The sequence below is a fragment of the Pogona vitticeps genome, chromosome 9 (assembly GCF_051106095.1).
Source record: "Pogona vitticeps strain Pit_001003342236 chromosome 9, PviZW2.1, whole genome shotgun sequence".
Taxonomy (NCBI): Eukaryota; Metazoa; Chordata; class Lepidosauria; order Squamata; family Agamidae; genus Pogona; species Pogona vitticeps.
In genome coordinates this window covers 5,255,473-5,271,190 of record NC_135791.1, presented here as the reverse complement: position 1 = coordinate 5,271,190, position 15,718 = coordinate 5,255,473, and the positions used below count along the sequence as shown (strand labels likewise).

The 15,718-nt window shown below is 43.9% G+C and overlaps 1 protein-coding gene across 1 annotated transcript in view; it reads left to right on the top strand.

The window, feature by feature from the left end:
- The window catches only part of COL9A2 (collagen type IX alpha 2 chain), a 60,288-nt gene extending 44,883 nt beyond the window's left edge, over positions 1-15,405 (top strand). The window contains exons 21-32 of the mRNA XM_078379921.1: positions 293-346; positions 1,548-1,601; positions 3,062-3,115; positions 3,977-4,048; positions 5,781-5,816; positions 7,175-7,219; positions 7,982-8,014; positions 8,534-8,680; positions 9,980-10,034; positions 10,673-10,861; positions 12,269-12,346; positions 13,827-15,405. Coding sequence (XP_078236047.1) covers positions 293-346; positions 1,548-1,601; positions 3,062-3,115; positions 3,977-4,048; positions 5,781-5,816; positions 7,175-7,219; positions 7,982-8,014; positions 8,534-8,680; positions 9,980-10,034; positions 10,673-10,861; positions 12,269-12,346; positions 13,827-14,032 — 1,023 coding nt within the window. The 3' untranslated portion in view covers positions 14,033-15,405. The remainder of the gene's footprint in view (positions 1-292; positions 347-1,547; positions 1,602-3,061; positions 3,116-3,976; positions 4,049-5,780; positions 5,817-7,174; positions 7,220-7,981; positions 8,015-8,533; positions 8,681-9,979; positions 10,035-10,672; positions 10,862-12,268; positions 12,347-13,826) is intronic.
- Positions 15,406-15,718: the final 313 nt, after the last annotated feature.

The window sequence follows — 15,718 nt, the reverse complement described above, 5'->3', positions numbered from 1 at the left end:
CTTATTAGTAATATTGTCTTCTTTGTTATTATTATTGTCTTCTTATTAATAAAGGCTTCTTTGTCTTGCCCCTAAATCAGCTGTAGGCCAAGTCTAGCCCTCCGTATGTTGTTAGACTACAACTCCCATCAGCCTTTGGTGAGGGATGATGGATCTGCAGTCTAACAGAAGAACCACACTTTGCACAGTGCTGCTCTGAGCCACCCAGACTGGCCATCACAGGCTGTTGTAGGCACTTTGGATGAACCAACTGCTAAAGACTCTTAATTCTGTCTCTTTGCGTCTTGAACAGGGTGAACCTGGCTTGCGTGGCCCACGAGGTTTGTCTGGGAATCCTGGGAAAATGGTGAGTAAATGAGGATCTCCATTGACCTTTTTTATTTCTTACTTTAAAAACAAACTCTGTAAGAACTGTAAAACCTTTAGGGCTCTCATTTTCTCTCTGCTGGCTCTTGTTCTGTTTTTGCTTTCTGTGAATTGCTTAAGAACTCCAAATAACAATCAGGTCTCACCCTCCTTTTTCCCCCAAGATATACTTCTTTGGTACTGAGGAATGGGTTTGTTTGTTTGTTTGTTTATTTATATATCCCGGCTATCTGGTCGATATTCTGCGCATGCACAGAGGGACTTCATTAAAAGTTGTGACTGCTAATAATAAGGCCTTTTTCGTTGTGATGGGAACTGTTGCTTCACATATCTAGAGGATTTCTGGTTGGGAAAGATGCTTGAGGCCAAACAAGGATCAAGTCTTTAAAACTTTTAGTGGGCATGCATTATAAAGGGTAAGTTCCCACAATGGCAGGATTAGGACCATAGTAGGCAGGGAAGGAAATTTTCTCCCTTCAGATCCTGTGTTCCCAGATAATCCCCACCCAGTACTGCCATTTGAGAAAAAGATTCCTTGGAGGTGGCATTACTGAAGTGAAATCAATGTCAGCATTATGTCTGGCAGAGAGAGAGAGAGAGAGAGAGAGAGAGATTCAGATCCTGTTTTGCCTCGCTTTGTAGCAGCTATTTCCTCATTTTGAATGAATTTTGCAGGATGCATTTAATCTCTCTTCTAAGTCTGACCCTTAATTATACCACCAAACACTAGATGATAGAATTAAAAAAAATGTCACACAAACTGGCTAGCTGTTTTGCAGGAGTCGTTTGGAAAAAGGATGTTGAAGCTGTTTTTTTAAAAATGATACACTTTTTGTTGTTCAGTTATTGTTTACCCATGGCTTGCTGGTTTCTCTTCGTTGCTTGGAATCTGGGCTGAAACAGGAACTGCTTTTCATGATTGTGCGATTTTGTTTCTGTCAGTAAGGGGCAGCAGCATGCTGTGAGAATCTCTAAACAGGAGCCACGCGGAGGGCTGTCACCAGGCACCTTAAACATGCACATACTTAAGGATATTTAATTTATTTCATTGCAATAAAATAAGCCCATTCCCTCTGACACCACAGGAATCTTTACTTTTCCTGACACAGGCTACGAAATACGTGGACCTAGAGTCTTAAAACAAACTTCCCATTTGTGTGTGTGTGTGTCCCTTCATTTAGGGAGAGCCGGGACCTCCAGGAGAACCGGGGCCTCAGGGCGTTGCTGGAATGAAGGCAAGTTTTAAAATATTAATTTCTCCATTGGTTATTTAAGGAAGGAGACATTCCTGTTTTAAAAATGGAACTTGTGGTCCTTGAATATCTGAAATGTATCTTCCATGAGCCATGCTGGAGTAAGACCTCCATTGTTGTTGCTACATGCCTTCGAGTCACACCTGACGTATGACTGCCCCCTAATATGGTTTCCAAAATATGTGAGATGTTCAAGGAAGGGTTTACTACAGAGTCTCTCTTAGTGAGTTTCCGTGAGATTAGAATCCAGTTCTCCTAAGTGCTGGTCTGGCACTCTGTATACAACACTGGTTTTCAATGCCTCCACCTTCATTAGGCCAACTCAAAAGGGCCAAATATGTGTATGCTTTTCAGATCTCCAGATCGCTTCAAGAAGCAAGAACAAAAGCAGGAATATGGAGCGGAGGAAGAGCAAGGCACAGACTTGATTTAAAGCCACGTAGTCTGCATTAGAGATGGGCCTGAACCACTGTGCTGGTTTGTTTCTTGGCCAAACGGATGTTTGGCGCTTCCCAGCCCTGCCTCCTCTGGCAGGCGGCCACTCAGAGGCAGTGCCCAGAGGAAGTGAGGCAGGGAAGCTGGAGGGGAGGGGGCTGCCTCTGGGTGGCCGGCTGCCAGAGGAGGCAGGGCCGGGAAGTGCCAAAAACCTGTTCGGGCGAGAAATGAACCATTACGAACTGACAAAGTGAGAGTTTGTGCCCATCTCTAGTCTTTATTGATTTCCTCCCACCAGTAAAATCAGCAATTATTCTACAGTGTCATTGCATGTATAGTTGCTGTGGCCATTTCATCACCTGATAGCCCACCTTCTCTGTACTGATGACCTCTCTGGGCTTAGTTAGATTCTGAGCAGACACCCAGGCTGCCACTGGGGCCGTCCTTGAAGCCTTACCATCTTTGGTAGAGCCTGCTGGAGCTGGTGCTCCATTCTGCTGGCCTTGGAACATCTGTAGTCCAGGTCAAGATGAAACAGCAAAGAATAACTTCCCAGAGGTGGGTTTCACTGGAGTATTTAATGGCTCTCATTAAATACTGTGCTTTGCTCCAGATAAAGTGTCCTGGTGTTCAGGGTGCTAAATCCTTCTCCATTCGGGAGGCACCTCTTTCTCCTTATTGGCCAGGATCCTTTTAGTTAAGCTGACTGGTGAAACCCAGCCAGTGCATATCTTAGGGATGAATTCCTGAAAATTAAGAAATCAGCATAGGCATTTGCTGTTCCTCGTTGAGTCACATCACTCAGCACACAACATCAAATACTGAGGTCTTAGCTTGTGGCCGTTCACCACTGGGATTTACACTGACCGAGTTGCGCCAGTGTAAAAATGGAAAAGGACTCTGGCCATTGGCTGAGGTTCTAAAGGAGTTCTGCTCCTTAAGCACCCTTGTGGCCTCCGGTTCGGAGCTCGTGGGAGATCTTGACCTCTGACTCTTGTGTTTTGCAGGGAGATCGGGGCGAGAGAGGCCCCGTGGGGCCTGCGGGGCTACAGGGGAGAGCGGTGAGTATGAATAAATAAATCACCTAGAGCTGTAGAATTCCAATGCATCCCTTTGGATTCTTCCCAAGAAGGAACTAGAAACTCTTGGGAAAAGGCTGATGCTGGTGGGGATTACGATGATGATGATTATTGTTATTCAAAAACGCCAGGCACAGCCCATCGAAATTACAAAAACTTTGACTGGTATTAACAGGTGCAAAATGTTGTTGTTGTTGTTGTTGTGATGCACCTCTCCATTACCGCAAGCAGTACACTGGGCGGTTTAGAAGATTAAAATCTACAACCTTCAAAACCCTCAATAACTAAGTATACATGCAAAAACCATATGACGATACAGTGATCAAACCATAAATATAAATATAACCCTATAAAATCTAGAATTAGTACCAAAAAAAATCAGCAGCAGCCAGGAGATCCAGTTATTAAAGGTAGCTTTAAATAATTCCATCTTTACCCACTTTCTAAACAGAATGAATGAATGAATGAATGAATGAATGAATGAATGAATGAATGAATGAATGAATGAAGGAATGAAGGAATGAATGAATGAATGAATGAATGAATGAATGAAGGAAGGAAGGAAGGAAGGAAGGAAGGAAGGAAGGAAGGAAGGAAGGAAGGAAGGAAGGAAGGAAGGAAGGAAGGAAGGAAGGAAGGGTGGTATATCTCTGTGAGAATTTGATTCCAAAGACTAGGAGCCACAATTGAAAAAGCATGGTTCCTTGTATTCGCCTTTTTCTAAGTTCCCTATTGTTCCCTTTCTTTGCTTCTAGGTCCCCAAAAGATTTATTTCTTTGCATAGCTGCCTGTTCCATGTGACTTCCTTTCCCCTAATCTTTTTCTCTTCTCTTTTCTTCCCAGGGCCCAAAAGGGGAGCAGGGCCCCCCAGGAATTCCAGGCCCACAGGGTCTCCCAGGCGTGAAAGGCGACAAGGTACTGTCTTGATGTTTCTGGCATCGGTAAAATGACACGAGGCCATGCTACGTGTGGAATGATGTCTGTGACTGACAGAGGGAGAACAGAGGAGACATAAGAACATGTCAAGAACTTTGGTGGATTAGAGCAAAGTCTAGTCTCTTGTTTCCCCCAGCAGCCTGCCAGAGACCCCTGCGAAGCCCACAAGTGAGACACAAATGCAGTGGCACTCTCTGGCCTTTGGTCATACTGCCTGGAGAGTTCTGGGAATTGTAGTCCAAAACCACAATTATGGACACGTAGGGTGGAGAGACATAGCATTTCCAACATGGAGATAATATACACCCGTTTTGATTATCGGCCATTTATGTCCGTACCCTGCCTGAGTTTATTTATTTCTCTTTTAAAGTTGCCCTGGCTGAAGGCCATTGCCAGCTATCAGCTACAAATCCTGCAGACATGCAGATTTCCATATGCGTCAATTGGCTGCCATATGCCTAATTTGGTCATCCTGTCATACAGATTAATTGCTCATTCTGTCTGGAAAATATAATGCTTGGTTCTGGAGATACTGGTACAGGAATTAGAAGAAGGATGGGCAGTTTTCAATCCTGCAGGAGTTAATTTGTTTTTGGCTTTGAAGCCTGAGGGCCGTCAGTGGTGGCCTGATGGTTTAGAGAAGGGACGAGCCATGCAGGAGGAGTTGGAAACAGTTTCATGAAGTAACTCATGGTAACCTGAGTTGGATGTATTTCCTTCCAAAGGTCTTCTTCGCACACACAAAAAGATCCTAGACCAAAACGTCAAAGCCACTCATTCAAGTCAAAGGCAACAGTTTTACTGGCTGCTGTGCCAACTGTAAGAAATTGAAGGCTCCACCATTCCATCCTCTCCCAAAAGCTCCCACCCATGAAAAAGGTTCCAAAGAGATTTCAAGGTGGGAGTATCGGGGTGGGATTGGAGACTTTTAATTTCTGAAAAACCACCACAGCTAGCAAAGTCATCAGCTTTCTGTGGCACAATTTACACTGCTGGATTACAGCCCTTCTTTCCAAACTCTCTAAGGAGCAAAGAGATTGGGAAGGAAATAATTAGCCAAAGAATAGCCATGTTAGAGCTGTGCATTTAAAAACAAAACAAAACACAGCAGGACCCCCATATCCACGGGATCAGTATCCGCTGAGTCACTTATCCCTGGTCTGAAAATATTAAAAAATATTAAAAGAAAAATCCTACAAATCTATATTTCTAAAGATGAGGTTACCATAACTAGCCACTCGAGGGAGCTAGAGACCATTCTATGTATAGGTAAAGGTAAAGGTTCCCCTTGACATTTTTAGTCCAGTCGTGTCCAACTCTAAGGGGCGGCGCTCATCCCGCTTTTCAAGCCATAGAGCCAGCGCCTGTCCGAAGACAGTTTCCATTGTCACATGGCCAGCGTGACTAGGGAACGCCATTTAACCTTCCCACCGAGATGGTACCTATTAATCTACTCTCATTTACATGCTTTCGAACTGCTAGGTTGGCGAGAATAATACTTCTAGGTTGTAGAAGTCTATTCACTAAATAGACTTCTACAATGTCATTACCAGAACTGGCCACTAGAAGGAGCAGAGACCATGCTATGTATAGCGTTGGCGATAACCCATATTTTTCAGCATCCGTGGGGCAGGGGGCTTGGAACCGATCTATTATTCTCCAAGTTGTTCCAAACCTCCTCCGTCTCAAAACGTTTCTTTTTCTTCTGCAGGGTTCCCCAGGAAAAACTGGACCCAAAGGTGACATTGTAAGTATCTGTGATTTCTTTTCTGTCCTTCTGTTACTCTTTTGCGCTTGATAGGATTACCTTGGCCAAGGCAACTGGGTATTTACTGCCTCCTTCTTCTGCTGTATTTTATTTGATCCATTCCCTCCCTATACTTTCGGTATAACTCCCGGGGCAGTTAATAAAACATATAAGAGCTGTACATTTAATCCATAAACATCCGTCACATAAGGAACGGCAGCAAGAAGCAAGCAAACAAACAAAACATGAAAACCAGCTCAGCCAGTATAAATAAGTAATGGAGAGCTTAGAGATTCACAGCCGCGTAAGTGGCTTTGAAAATCTCAACAAATCTGGAAAAATGAAAAGGTCTAGAAAGTCTGGGAGAATTAAGAGAGAAAAGATCTTCACCAACTACCTAAAAGGTAGCAACACCGATGCCAGTACGTTTTCCCAGGGAGGCCATTTTAGTGGACAATCTATAAAACCCTCACAGCCTTCCAAATGAGGGCTTTTGCCACGCGAAGCCACATTTCCGTGACGGCCTGGCAGAATTCATCTAATGGAGAATTATGGGATATATAGAAAAAAATTCACAAACTCTCCTCATTTGGTTTCCAACTGCGACAAGGTGACAGCAAAAGGATCAGGGGAATTTTCTTGAAACTACCAGTTTCTTCTCTTCGAGAGGAGTTAGGTGTGCTGGGGCATTCTCAGGGGAAGATTTGCAGTTTTCATGTTTTCATGGACGACAGTAATTAATTCCCCCAGGTCTTTAGGCAAGAATATATCCTTATGGCTTCATGTCCCGACTCTCGTATCTAAATCAGGTTTCACTGTACAACTCCAATGAGCAGCCGGACCTACATTGTCTTCAAGGGCAGAACATTAAAGACCATCGTTAAGCTGTACAGCAGAGGCCTCAATTACCACATTAGTCTCAAGCAATAAGAAGAGTTCCAAGCTTCTGAGGCCCATTGAGTTTTTGGTGGCAGAATTGGTTCCAGACGAGGGCAGACCCACCAAGAATAGCAAATACCATTTCTCAGCAGAGACAGATCATTGAATGACAGGCATTTCCATTTAATCAGGCTTTAGCTTCAATTTAGGGGTGCTTATCTTTTCCAGAATTGGTCTTCAGACACAGAGGCTGCATGAAATGTTTGCTTCCAGCACTTGCTTCTCCAGTGTGCCAAAAAAGGCAAAAAAAAAAAAAAATCAGCAAAAACTTTTGGACTTTTTGGGAGGGAGGGATCCAGAGCCAAAGAAGCTGTTAAAGTTTGGTGGAAAAGGAGTCTGGAGGTGAGCATAAAGCAATTGTTTGAAGTTCATAATTGCCTTCCATGATGACCTAGGAATTTTTCCCCCCATTTTTGTAGGGGGATCCTGGTGTTGAAGGCCTTCCTGGTGAAAAAGGGGAGAAGGTAAGAGAGTTTACAGAAGGTCTTTCTCCAGCTGGAAATGCCAGTGTGAGAGGATGCTCACATTGCTAGAGAATAGTATTAGATGTGTTGCGTATGCAAGAAAAGTATTCCTACGCTTGTATACAGGAGAAAGAAGGAGCACAATGCGAACATTGGAAACATAAAGACAAGCACCAGTACATCCATCCAATTAAAAAAAAACAAGCTTCTCTGTAAAAATATATAGAAGATTCTACATTACAGATGTTTCAGTGTGCAATCTTTTAATATTGTGCTTTCAAACCAGATATAAGAACTGATGATAACCTTTTTGTTTGAATTCACTTGCAATTCACTTTACCACTTTGAACATGCCAAACGTGTCTGATTTTGGAAGTTGAGTAGAGTCAGGCTTGTGGAAGGGAGGTGTGAAAAGCAGGTGTGGCAGCAGAGAAGCAGTGTAGCTCAGTGGGAAGAGTGCAGTTTTTTGCAGATTGAGTCCTGGGTATTTCTGGACAGGGCTAGGAAGAACCTCTGTCTAAAGCCCTTAAGCTTGACTGCAGTCAAAGCCAATGGAACTGGTCTCGGTGGACCAACACTTCAAGCAAACCAACTTCCTATATTCTTATGCTCCACTTGGGTGCAGCTAAAAGTAGCAGTACCTTTCATGGGTATGTGGGTGGCAGGAATGAAATCTTTGTAGGCATTTATGGTTGTTAAACAGAGGAGATCCCAAGGATGGTGCTGTTATTGTTAACCTCCCATTCTTTGCTTTTGTCCTAGGGTGTATCTGGTGAGCCTGGACCCAAGGGGCAGGTGATTATCAGTTTCTCTACTTATTTAAAACAGGCAGATAGCCCAGGTTGTCTAGACTCTAGACGATGCAGAAATAAAAAACTTAAAATAGAGCTGGTAGCAAAAAAATAATTGAACAAGTGAGCCAGAGGTGAGCTTAATAACAGCAGTGGCATATAATGAAACTGAAACTGAAACCAACTGCAGAGGAAAGGCTGAAAAGCTTGAATGAAAAGGGGTTGTAGGATACCTGAGAGAAGGAAAATCTCTCCACTGGTGTCAAAAAGAGCGTAACGCAAATGCCAAGAGAATGCCTCTGGGAGACCATTCCACAGATGGGTTGCCTTGCCTTGCCTTGCCTTTTAGCCCCAGGAGGCCTCTGGAGATCAGTGGAACATAGAAAGGAAAGACGGATGGACCACTGCTTTCATCCACCATAGCACCATATAAAATTCATTGACAAACCCATCACCGTGTGTAGATCTCCCCTGCCAAGGAGACCTTCAAGACCTCTTCTCACTGATGTCTTATGTTTCACAGCAAGGTGTCCGTGGAGAACCTGGCTTTTCCGGACCAACTGGGGACCCCGGGGCGCCCGGTGTCCGAGGTTTCCCAGGACCTCCTGGTCCTCGAGGACTCGGCGGAGAACGGGGTGTTCCTGGAATGCCAGGACCTCAAGGTGCCCCAGTAAGTAAACTCCCCTTCATACTCCTTGCTATGGCAGAAAGAAACAGCACAACCCATGTCTGAAAGTGGGAAAACAACAATTAAACCGGAGTGTTTTCTAATCTGGACTGTGAAAGAATAAAATGTGGCTTGCCCTACGTTCCTTGTGGAGAAGAAGGATCAACGCTTCGCATATAGTAGCAACCAGCGTCTGATTTGTTTAGCTCTGGCATGTTATTCTGTAGCTCTCCCTGCAAGCAAACCATGATGGGTTCAGTTGTTTCAAATCACAGTTAGAAGCCCTGGTTTGTTTAGGGCTAATGAACTCCAGACAGTTTGAATCATGGCTTGTTGTTTTATCTGGACCAAGAGCTATGGCTTGTCTGTGGCAGGTCTGCATAGCCGCCTACCCTGAAACAGGGTGGCAAAAAAGGATGGGAAAGGAACAGGCCAGAAATAACTGGGGGAAATAACTCTGGTTTGTTTGGTCACTTGTAAGACAGTTAATTCATGGGTAACATAAGCCATGGTTTAATGTGATATGTGGTTATATAATCTATGAGGGTGGGGTTGTGCTTTAGAAGAAAATGACATGGGTGCTGTGAGGAATTCACACAGGAAGCTTGTGTACTTGGCTTCAAAACCTAGACATTTTTCCTTTTTTGGATTACCATGAAGTTACTTTTTTGGATGGCTGAAAACAATAGGGCACACCTATTCATTAATATGATCCAGAGCTCACCAACACAATGCTCAGAGAGTGCAATGGAAAATGGTACACCAGACCAACAGAGTATGTTTCTGTTACATTTTTATCCACCTTTCCTTTAACGGTGCAATTAAAAAATGCAACTGAAACACTGTCATCATCTTAGAACAGCAGAACTAGAAGGGACCCTATAGATCGTCGAGTCCAACCCCTGCCAAGGAGGCATCTTGGGGGGAATCAAACTCTCAACCCCAAACTACTGAGCCATCCAACAGTTTGTACTCCATAGGTCCCATCTTGGTGTTGCTGAAAGATGGCTGGATAGCTCTGTGAGTTGGAATCTCTGACTGGGGTTGGGAGTTTGATTCCCTACTGTGCCTTCTGGGAGAAAAGCCAGCCTGGGTGGCCTTGGGCAAGCTGCAGAGTCCCAGGGCACCCCTGAAAGAAAAGTGCAGTAAATTCACTGTATATCTTGATACCTAGAAGGATCACCATGATTTAGAATCAGTTTGATGGCATGCAGGGGTTATCTTCCACTGATGAGCTCATAGTAGTCTCTTGTGTCACGTGACAAGATAAGAGTCTGTTCTCTTGTTTTTTTCCGCTTGCAGGGCCGGGATGCAGGAGACCAGCACATTGTTGATGTCGTCTTAAAAATGTTGCAAGGTAAGTCCACCGAAAGAAGCCTGCAAGAAGACACTGAGATGGATCCTTCTTATTCAGCATCCCATTCCAACTGTGCTCAGCTAGGAGTTGCCCGTCAGCCCCCAAATGGGGCACGAAGCTAACAACGGCCACCTCTTCTCTACCTCATTATTCATCTTCCCAGCAGATGTGATTGAAGGCAAAGCCTCGAAAACATTTTTCTTTTGGGATGACAGAATCCCTGGGAACTGCACGGCCAATACGCATTGAATATAACTCATTGGCCCCTATACAGTGAAGTAACGTGAATGCAAACAGGGGACAGTGGCCGTTTGGCTGGGAGATTCCTGGAGTGGTAATCCATAAGAAAGAACATTTCAAAACTCTGGTTCAAAGCTGCACCATTTCTGATCATAGACGGTTCATTTAGTTCTCAGTAATAGCTGCACCCACCCTAATCTCCCATGAGTTTTCTTTTGCCCATCGCGTCCATCAGTTGCTATCAAGGGGTAGTAAATTATTGTTGATTAATAAATATTTGTGCATGAAAAAAGGCTTTTTAAAAATACCTGCTGAGGACAGAAAAGCACCAGGGGTGTACAGCCTCTCTCTTGATCTCTCTGCTTCATGCAACTCACCTCTTTTTCTCTTCCTTTCAGAACAACTGGCCGAGTTAGCCGTGAGTGCGAAGCGAGCTGCCCTAGGAGGGGCCGGGGTGATGGGACCCCCAGGACCCCCCGGACCACCGGGACCTCCTGGAGAGCATGGGCCACACGGCCACCCTGGCGCTCGTGGCATCCCAGGAATCATAGGGGCACCTGGACAGATTGGCAACACTGGGCCCAAAGGTGGGCAAGTTTCTTTATATGGAAAGCCCCTCCAAGCTCTGTGGCTCAATTCGGGGTCCAAGGTTGGGTCCCACGTCGTTAGAGCTGGCATTTCTTGAATTGGTAGAAGATGCCCAACTGTTAGAAGACATCCTTTCATTAAGCACCTTATTTTGTGGTCCACTGAGCTTTGTCTTATGATTGGTCCCTGGAGGGTAAACACAGGCTTTATTGGCAAATCTGATCACTTGGAGACTTTAGTTCTACTGGACGTACGTTGCCAAAGAGACAATGCGTTAGGAATTCACTTTACTCTTCAGTTACAATGTGCCTCCAAACAGTCCTTCAGACCGAGCGTGCTCCCTTGTCCCTTCTCCGTTTCCTCTTTAGCTTTCCCAAGTGAGTTCCCATGTCTGAAATATGGGGAAGAAATCATCCTACAGTGGAGAGGATGAAGTTCCCTCTGCTTCAGAATACATGCCATGAAGGCGCTAACTATGGCTTGTTGTGACATCTCCATCAACAAGCTATGGCTGGCATCAGTTCTCCAAAAGATTATTGGAGCAGACGCATCATCAAAACTGGGTTTTGTTTTGTTTTTAAAATCCACATAGAATAAACTTGAATAGGAAGTCAGTGATACAACTGCGACTGTTCTGTCCTTTGGAACAATGTGTTTGGCAATGGTTGTTGTAGTTTTTTTTGGACTGTTTGGCCGTGTTCTGGAGGTTTTTCTTCCAAACGTTTCACCAGTCTCTGTGGCCAGCATCTTCAGAGGACAGGAGTCAGAACTCTGTCTGTGTTCTGGTGTAGTGTGTGGGATAGTTGAGTATTTGTAGCTGTGGGATCAGCTTTTTGTCCTTTTCAGGAGGTTGGGTGATTATGGTGATCAGGGTGTTTTTTTTTTTGTTATGGGTGTATTGTGATAAAGGGGGGAGATGATCTGTGAATGTGATTGATGGGTGTTATTATTTGGCAGTGTTTACAGCCTTATGAGATTTATTCAAGTTTGAGAGAAAGCATGGAGCTGTATTGATGAGCGTAGGATCACTTTGCTTCATCTGCTGTAATTTTGTGGGGTTTCAAGCAGACCTCAGCTGCATGACTTGCTGGCATACTTTCAAGTCCATCGGTGCAGCAATGAGGACTAGAAACTTGTTCCTTATATTTTAGCTGAACATTATGATTTTCAAGATGTTTATTTCTACATCAGCGGGTTTCCTCTCTGGAATCGCTGCATGTTGCCTACAAGCACTGACAAAAACTTAAAATGGGAATAAAGAAGCTTTATCTCTCCTGTTAGTCAGAGAGGCGAATAAGAGGAGAAAGACATGTCCCAATAATGAAGACCCCAAAGTGTTAGCATCAATTACAGTTACATTTGCTTATTGTGTGTTTGTGCATGTGTGTTTCTTTGTAATTCTACAGGAAAGAGAGGGGAGAAAGGGGAACAAGGAGAACCTGGCCATGGCCATCAAGGGATGCCTGGGCCACCAGGTATACCAGGTAAGACCGAGGTGGATTGACACCACGCTGGGGTGGGACATCCCAAATCAGCTACACATGAGCTGCTGATGGGGTTGCTCAAAAGAAATGAGAACTTTAAATCTAACAAAAGAGGATGATTGCAGTATGGAAAAGAGTCAACAAGAGAGTGTGAGTTAAAAACTAAGCCAATTGAAGCCCTACTTGGCTGAAGACAAGGAATCAGCAAAAGAGAGAAGGATGATGGCTGGATCTGTGGAGATTTTCTATCCAGCCCACAGGAGATCTGACGAAGCACAGCCTGAAGCCCAACACCCTTGTGTTATGGTCCAGAGGAATTCCCCTACTAGGTGCTGACTGGCTTTTCATGGGCAGGGCAGGGCAGAATTCTGCTGATCAGGATGACCCCGGGCTTCCTGGATCATGCTTCACTCCCTTCCTTGTTGTTCCAGACTGGGCTGAAAGGGATGAATTGAAGCAGGCTTCCGAATGAGCCATGTGTATTCTAAGTAGAGTAGACCTCTTGAACCAATGGAATTTTTGTAAATGTTGGCTTGCCCTTGAGCAGTTGCTTGACTGCTCTCCTCGGGAGCAGTAGGATTTAGGACTGAACTAGCGAGATGGTGATGGAACTAGGAATTGTAGTCTGGCTCCTGACATTTGGGTACAATCACAGTTTCTGATATCATGCACCCCAGGAAAGGAAGAGGATTTGACCCCTTACCCAATTGTATTTCCCCTTCTACTCAAGAGACATCTGGGACTAAGACTGGGGAAGTCTGTATGATTTTCTCGTCTTCCCAGCGGCCTCTTTCTTGAGCTGGTGGTTATGTTTAGAAGCCTGGACCCGGTTGCTGGCAAGACGGTCCGTCCTTCCTGGCATCCGGTGTGTGCCCTCAAGAGTTCAGATAAACACGCCAAGGACCGTGGTGCCAGGATTTATGATTTAAAACGCAGACTCTAAAGCCTCTGCCAGGGAGATCTAGCCAGCATGATTTTTCACCGGAGCAATGGAAGAGCAGAGGCTTCAAATGTTCTGGCTCTTGTTTTGGGTTGTTGTTGGCATAATTAAAGAAGATAAAAGAAAACACAGGATGTTTGAGAGCCAGCACAGAAACTGTCTCAAAAACATTAAGTGCTCTGGTTTAAAAGGGCTTTTTAAAATGGCAGTAATTCAGGTATTTTCTCCCCCTGAGATTTGGCCAGATTATCCTCCGCTTCAGATACATTTTGTGTGCCCAGATTTCCTCCTGACAAGACAGATTCTCTTCATTTTCTTGCTTGAGAAAATAGGTTGATGTTGTTTTGGAGTTTTGTAGCCCAGTCTTGAAACGGAGCAGGATGTACGGCCATCTAGAAGAGTTTGGAAAAATATGGCGTTGAGGATTAAAATGTCTAGAACTTTCTGTGCTTTCTAGGGGATTCTGGGAGTTATATTCCGAGACAGTAACCTTGCAGAAGACAGACAAACACAGATCATACATTTCTTTCCTTCTTCTAGGTCTTCCTGGTCCACCAGGCCATGCCGCCAACGGGAAAGAGGGAGAGCGAGGTTTCCCAGGTAACCCCGGAGAAGCTGGCCGGCCCGGTCTTCCTGGGCCTCCGGGCCTTCCCGGGTTCTGTGAAGCAGCTGCCTGCTTAGGAGCCTCTGCCTACGCTTCAGCCCGGATGACGGAGCCAGGAGCCATCAAGGGACCTTCATACTGAGGGTCATCAGGGGAATGTTCTTCTTGCATCTTGGACGTTGTCAAGTCGGCAAAAGTTTCACTGCTGATGTCAAGGGACTTATACACCGGGACTGGAGACTGAGGAGATGGGGAGCACCGAATTTGTGTTTTTGGAAATAAACGTCCCCTTCATTTTGGGACAAGAAACCTCTGCCTAGGCTGCAGGCATCCATCCTTCCATTTGTGCGTTGTTGGTGAGAAGATGACCCTCGGCCATTGCAAGTAGCTTCCACCGAGCTCAATGCAAAGGCACCAACCGAGATTTATAAAAATGGAAAACTCATCGATATTTTGCATCAAAATGAAGCCTGGAAAAAATTCTCATTGTTGTACTGCTAAAACGAACAAACCACAACGCCGACACCCTAGGTATTGCTGATTTTATCTCCTGGCCATGAAAATAGGTGTACATTTTGCCACTTTACAAGGTTTCCAGTGATTTTATGGGTGGGGTCGTGAGGAATATTGTCTTTTATTTTAGACCCAAAACACATTATTTTCCCCTCTTGTTGCTATAGAGTGCTGCACAGTGATTCTTCTATTTTGTCCCTGGGTTCGGGTGTTTGTATGAAGTAGGCCCTCAAAGGAAAAACAAAAATTATGAATAAAATTCCTTGAAAAGTAGTGTTTCTCTCTCTCTCTCTGTCTATCAGTCAACTTTGAATTTAATGGCTAAAATCCCTTTGTGTAACTTACGAAGGCCTAGAGGAAACTAAGTGAACATATTGGAAGTTCTCTGCTTATTAGAACCTGTGATTCTTCTTGAGATTCTCATTGTGTGCTAGGCAGATGATGGCTTTGTGTGCAACCCGGAATCCTAGTGGAATCCAGGTAGAACCCAATATGATTTTGGGTTATTTTTTTTCTCACTTGAACTTTATTTCATACGAACACCTCATTATTTGAAAATGCCACAATAAAACGTGTGATGAGAAGACTTTACTACTTGAAGAGCACCCTATGAATTGATCGTTAAGTAACTGATTAATTATTTTATTGATTCACTGAATCACCTCCCCTGATTACACCTTTTCTCTACAAGGTGCCTGCAAACATTTTGTAACATAACCTATTAAGATTTTGTTAGGCTTTATTGTGTTTATTGGAAGGACTGGTCGATACAAATTTGCTCTGATTTTATGTGTGTTCCTTTTTTCTTTTTATAATATACAGTTTGTGGTGTATTATTTAATGGAATATAACAGAATTAGCTCGAGTCTTCTCCCCAAAACTGTAAATCTTTGTAAAATAAGGTTATTTTATAAAATTTAATTAAAAATCAATATATTTTCTTCCTCAGCAAAAAATAGCTAGTCATACCAGACAATAAAACAAAGAATGAATGTCGATGAATTTAATTGATGTGTCTACTTCTTGGGATTTAATAGACTTAAAATTGCATTTTTCTTTGGGGCTTCCTTCATTAATTGTCTCTCTGTTGGATAATTAATCGACTCCTTGATTATTCTGATTAATTTACTGGATCTTGCTATTGTTGAAGGGATCAGCTGGATTATTGTAGAGAGATGTCTGGTTCTGTGATAATGGAGAGAAATAGACAGTAATGTTCTCATAAGACAAAGAAGGAATATGCTCATTTTTCACAAGAATTGCAGAGTGCATCTTGCTTTCCACAATGGGGCCACATCCCAAGCTTCGGAATCCA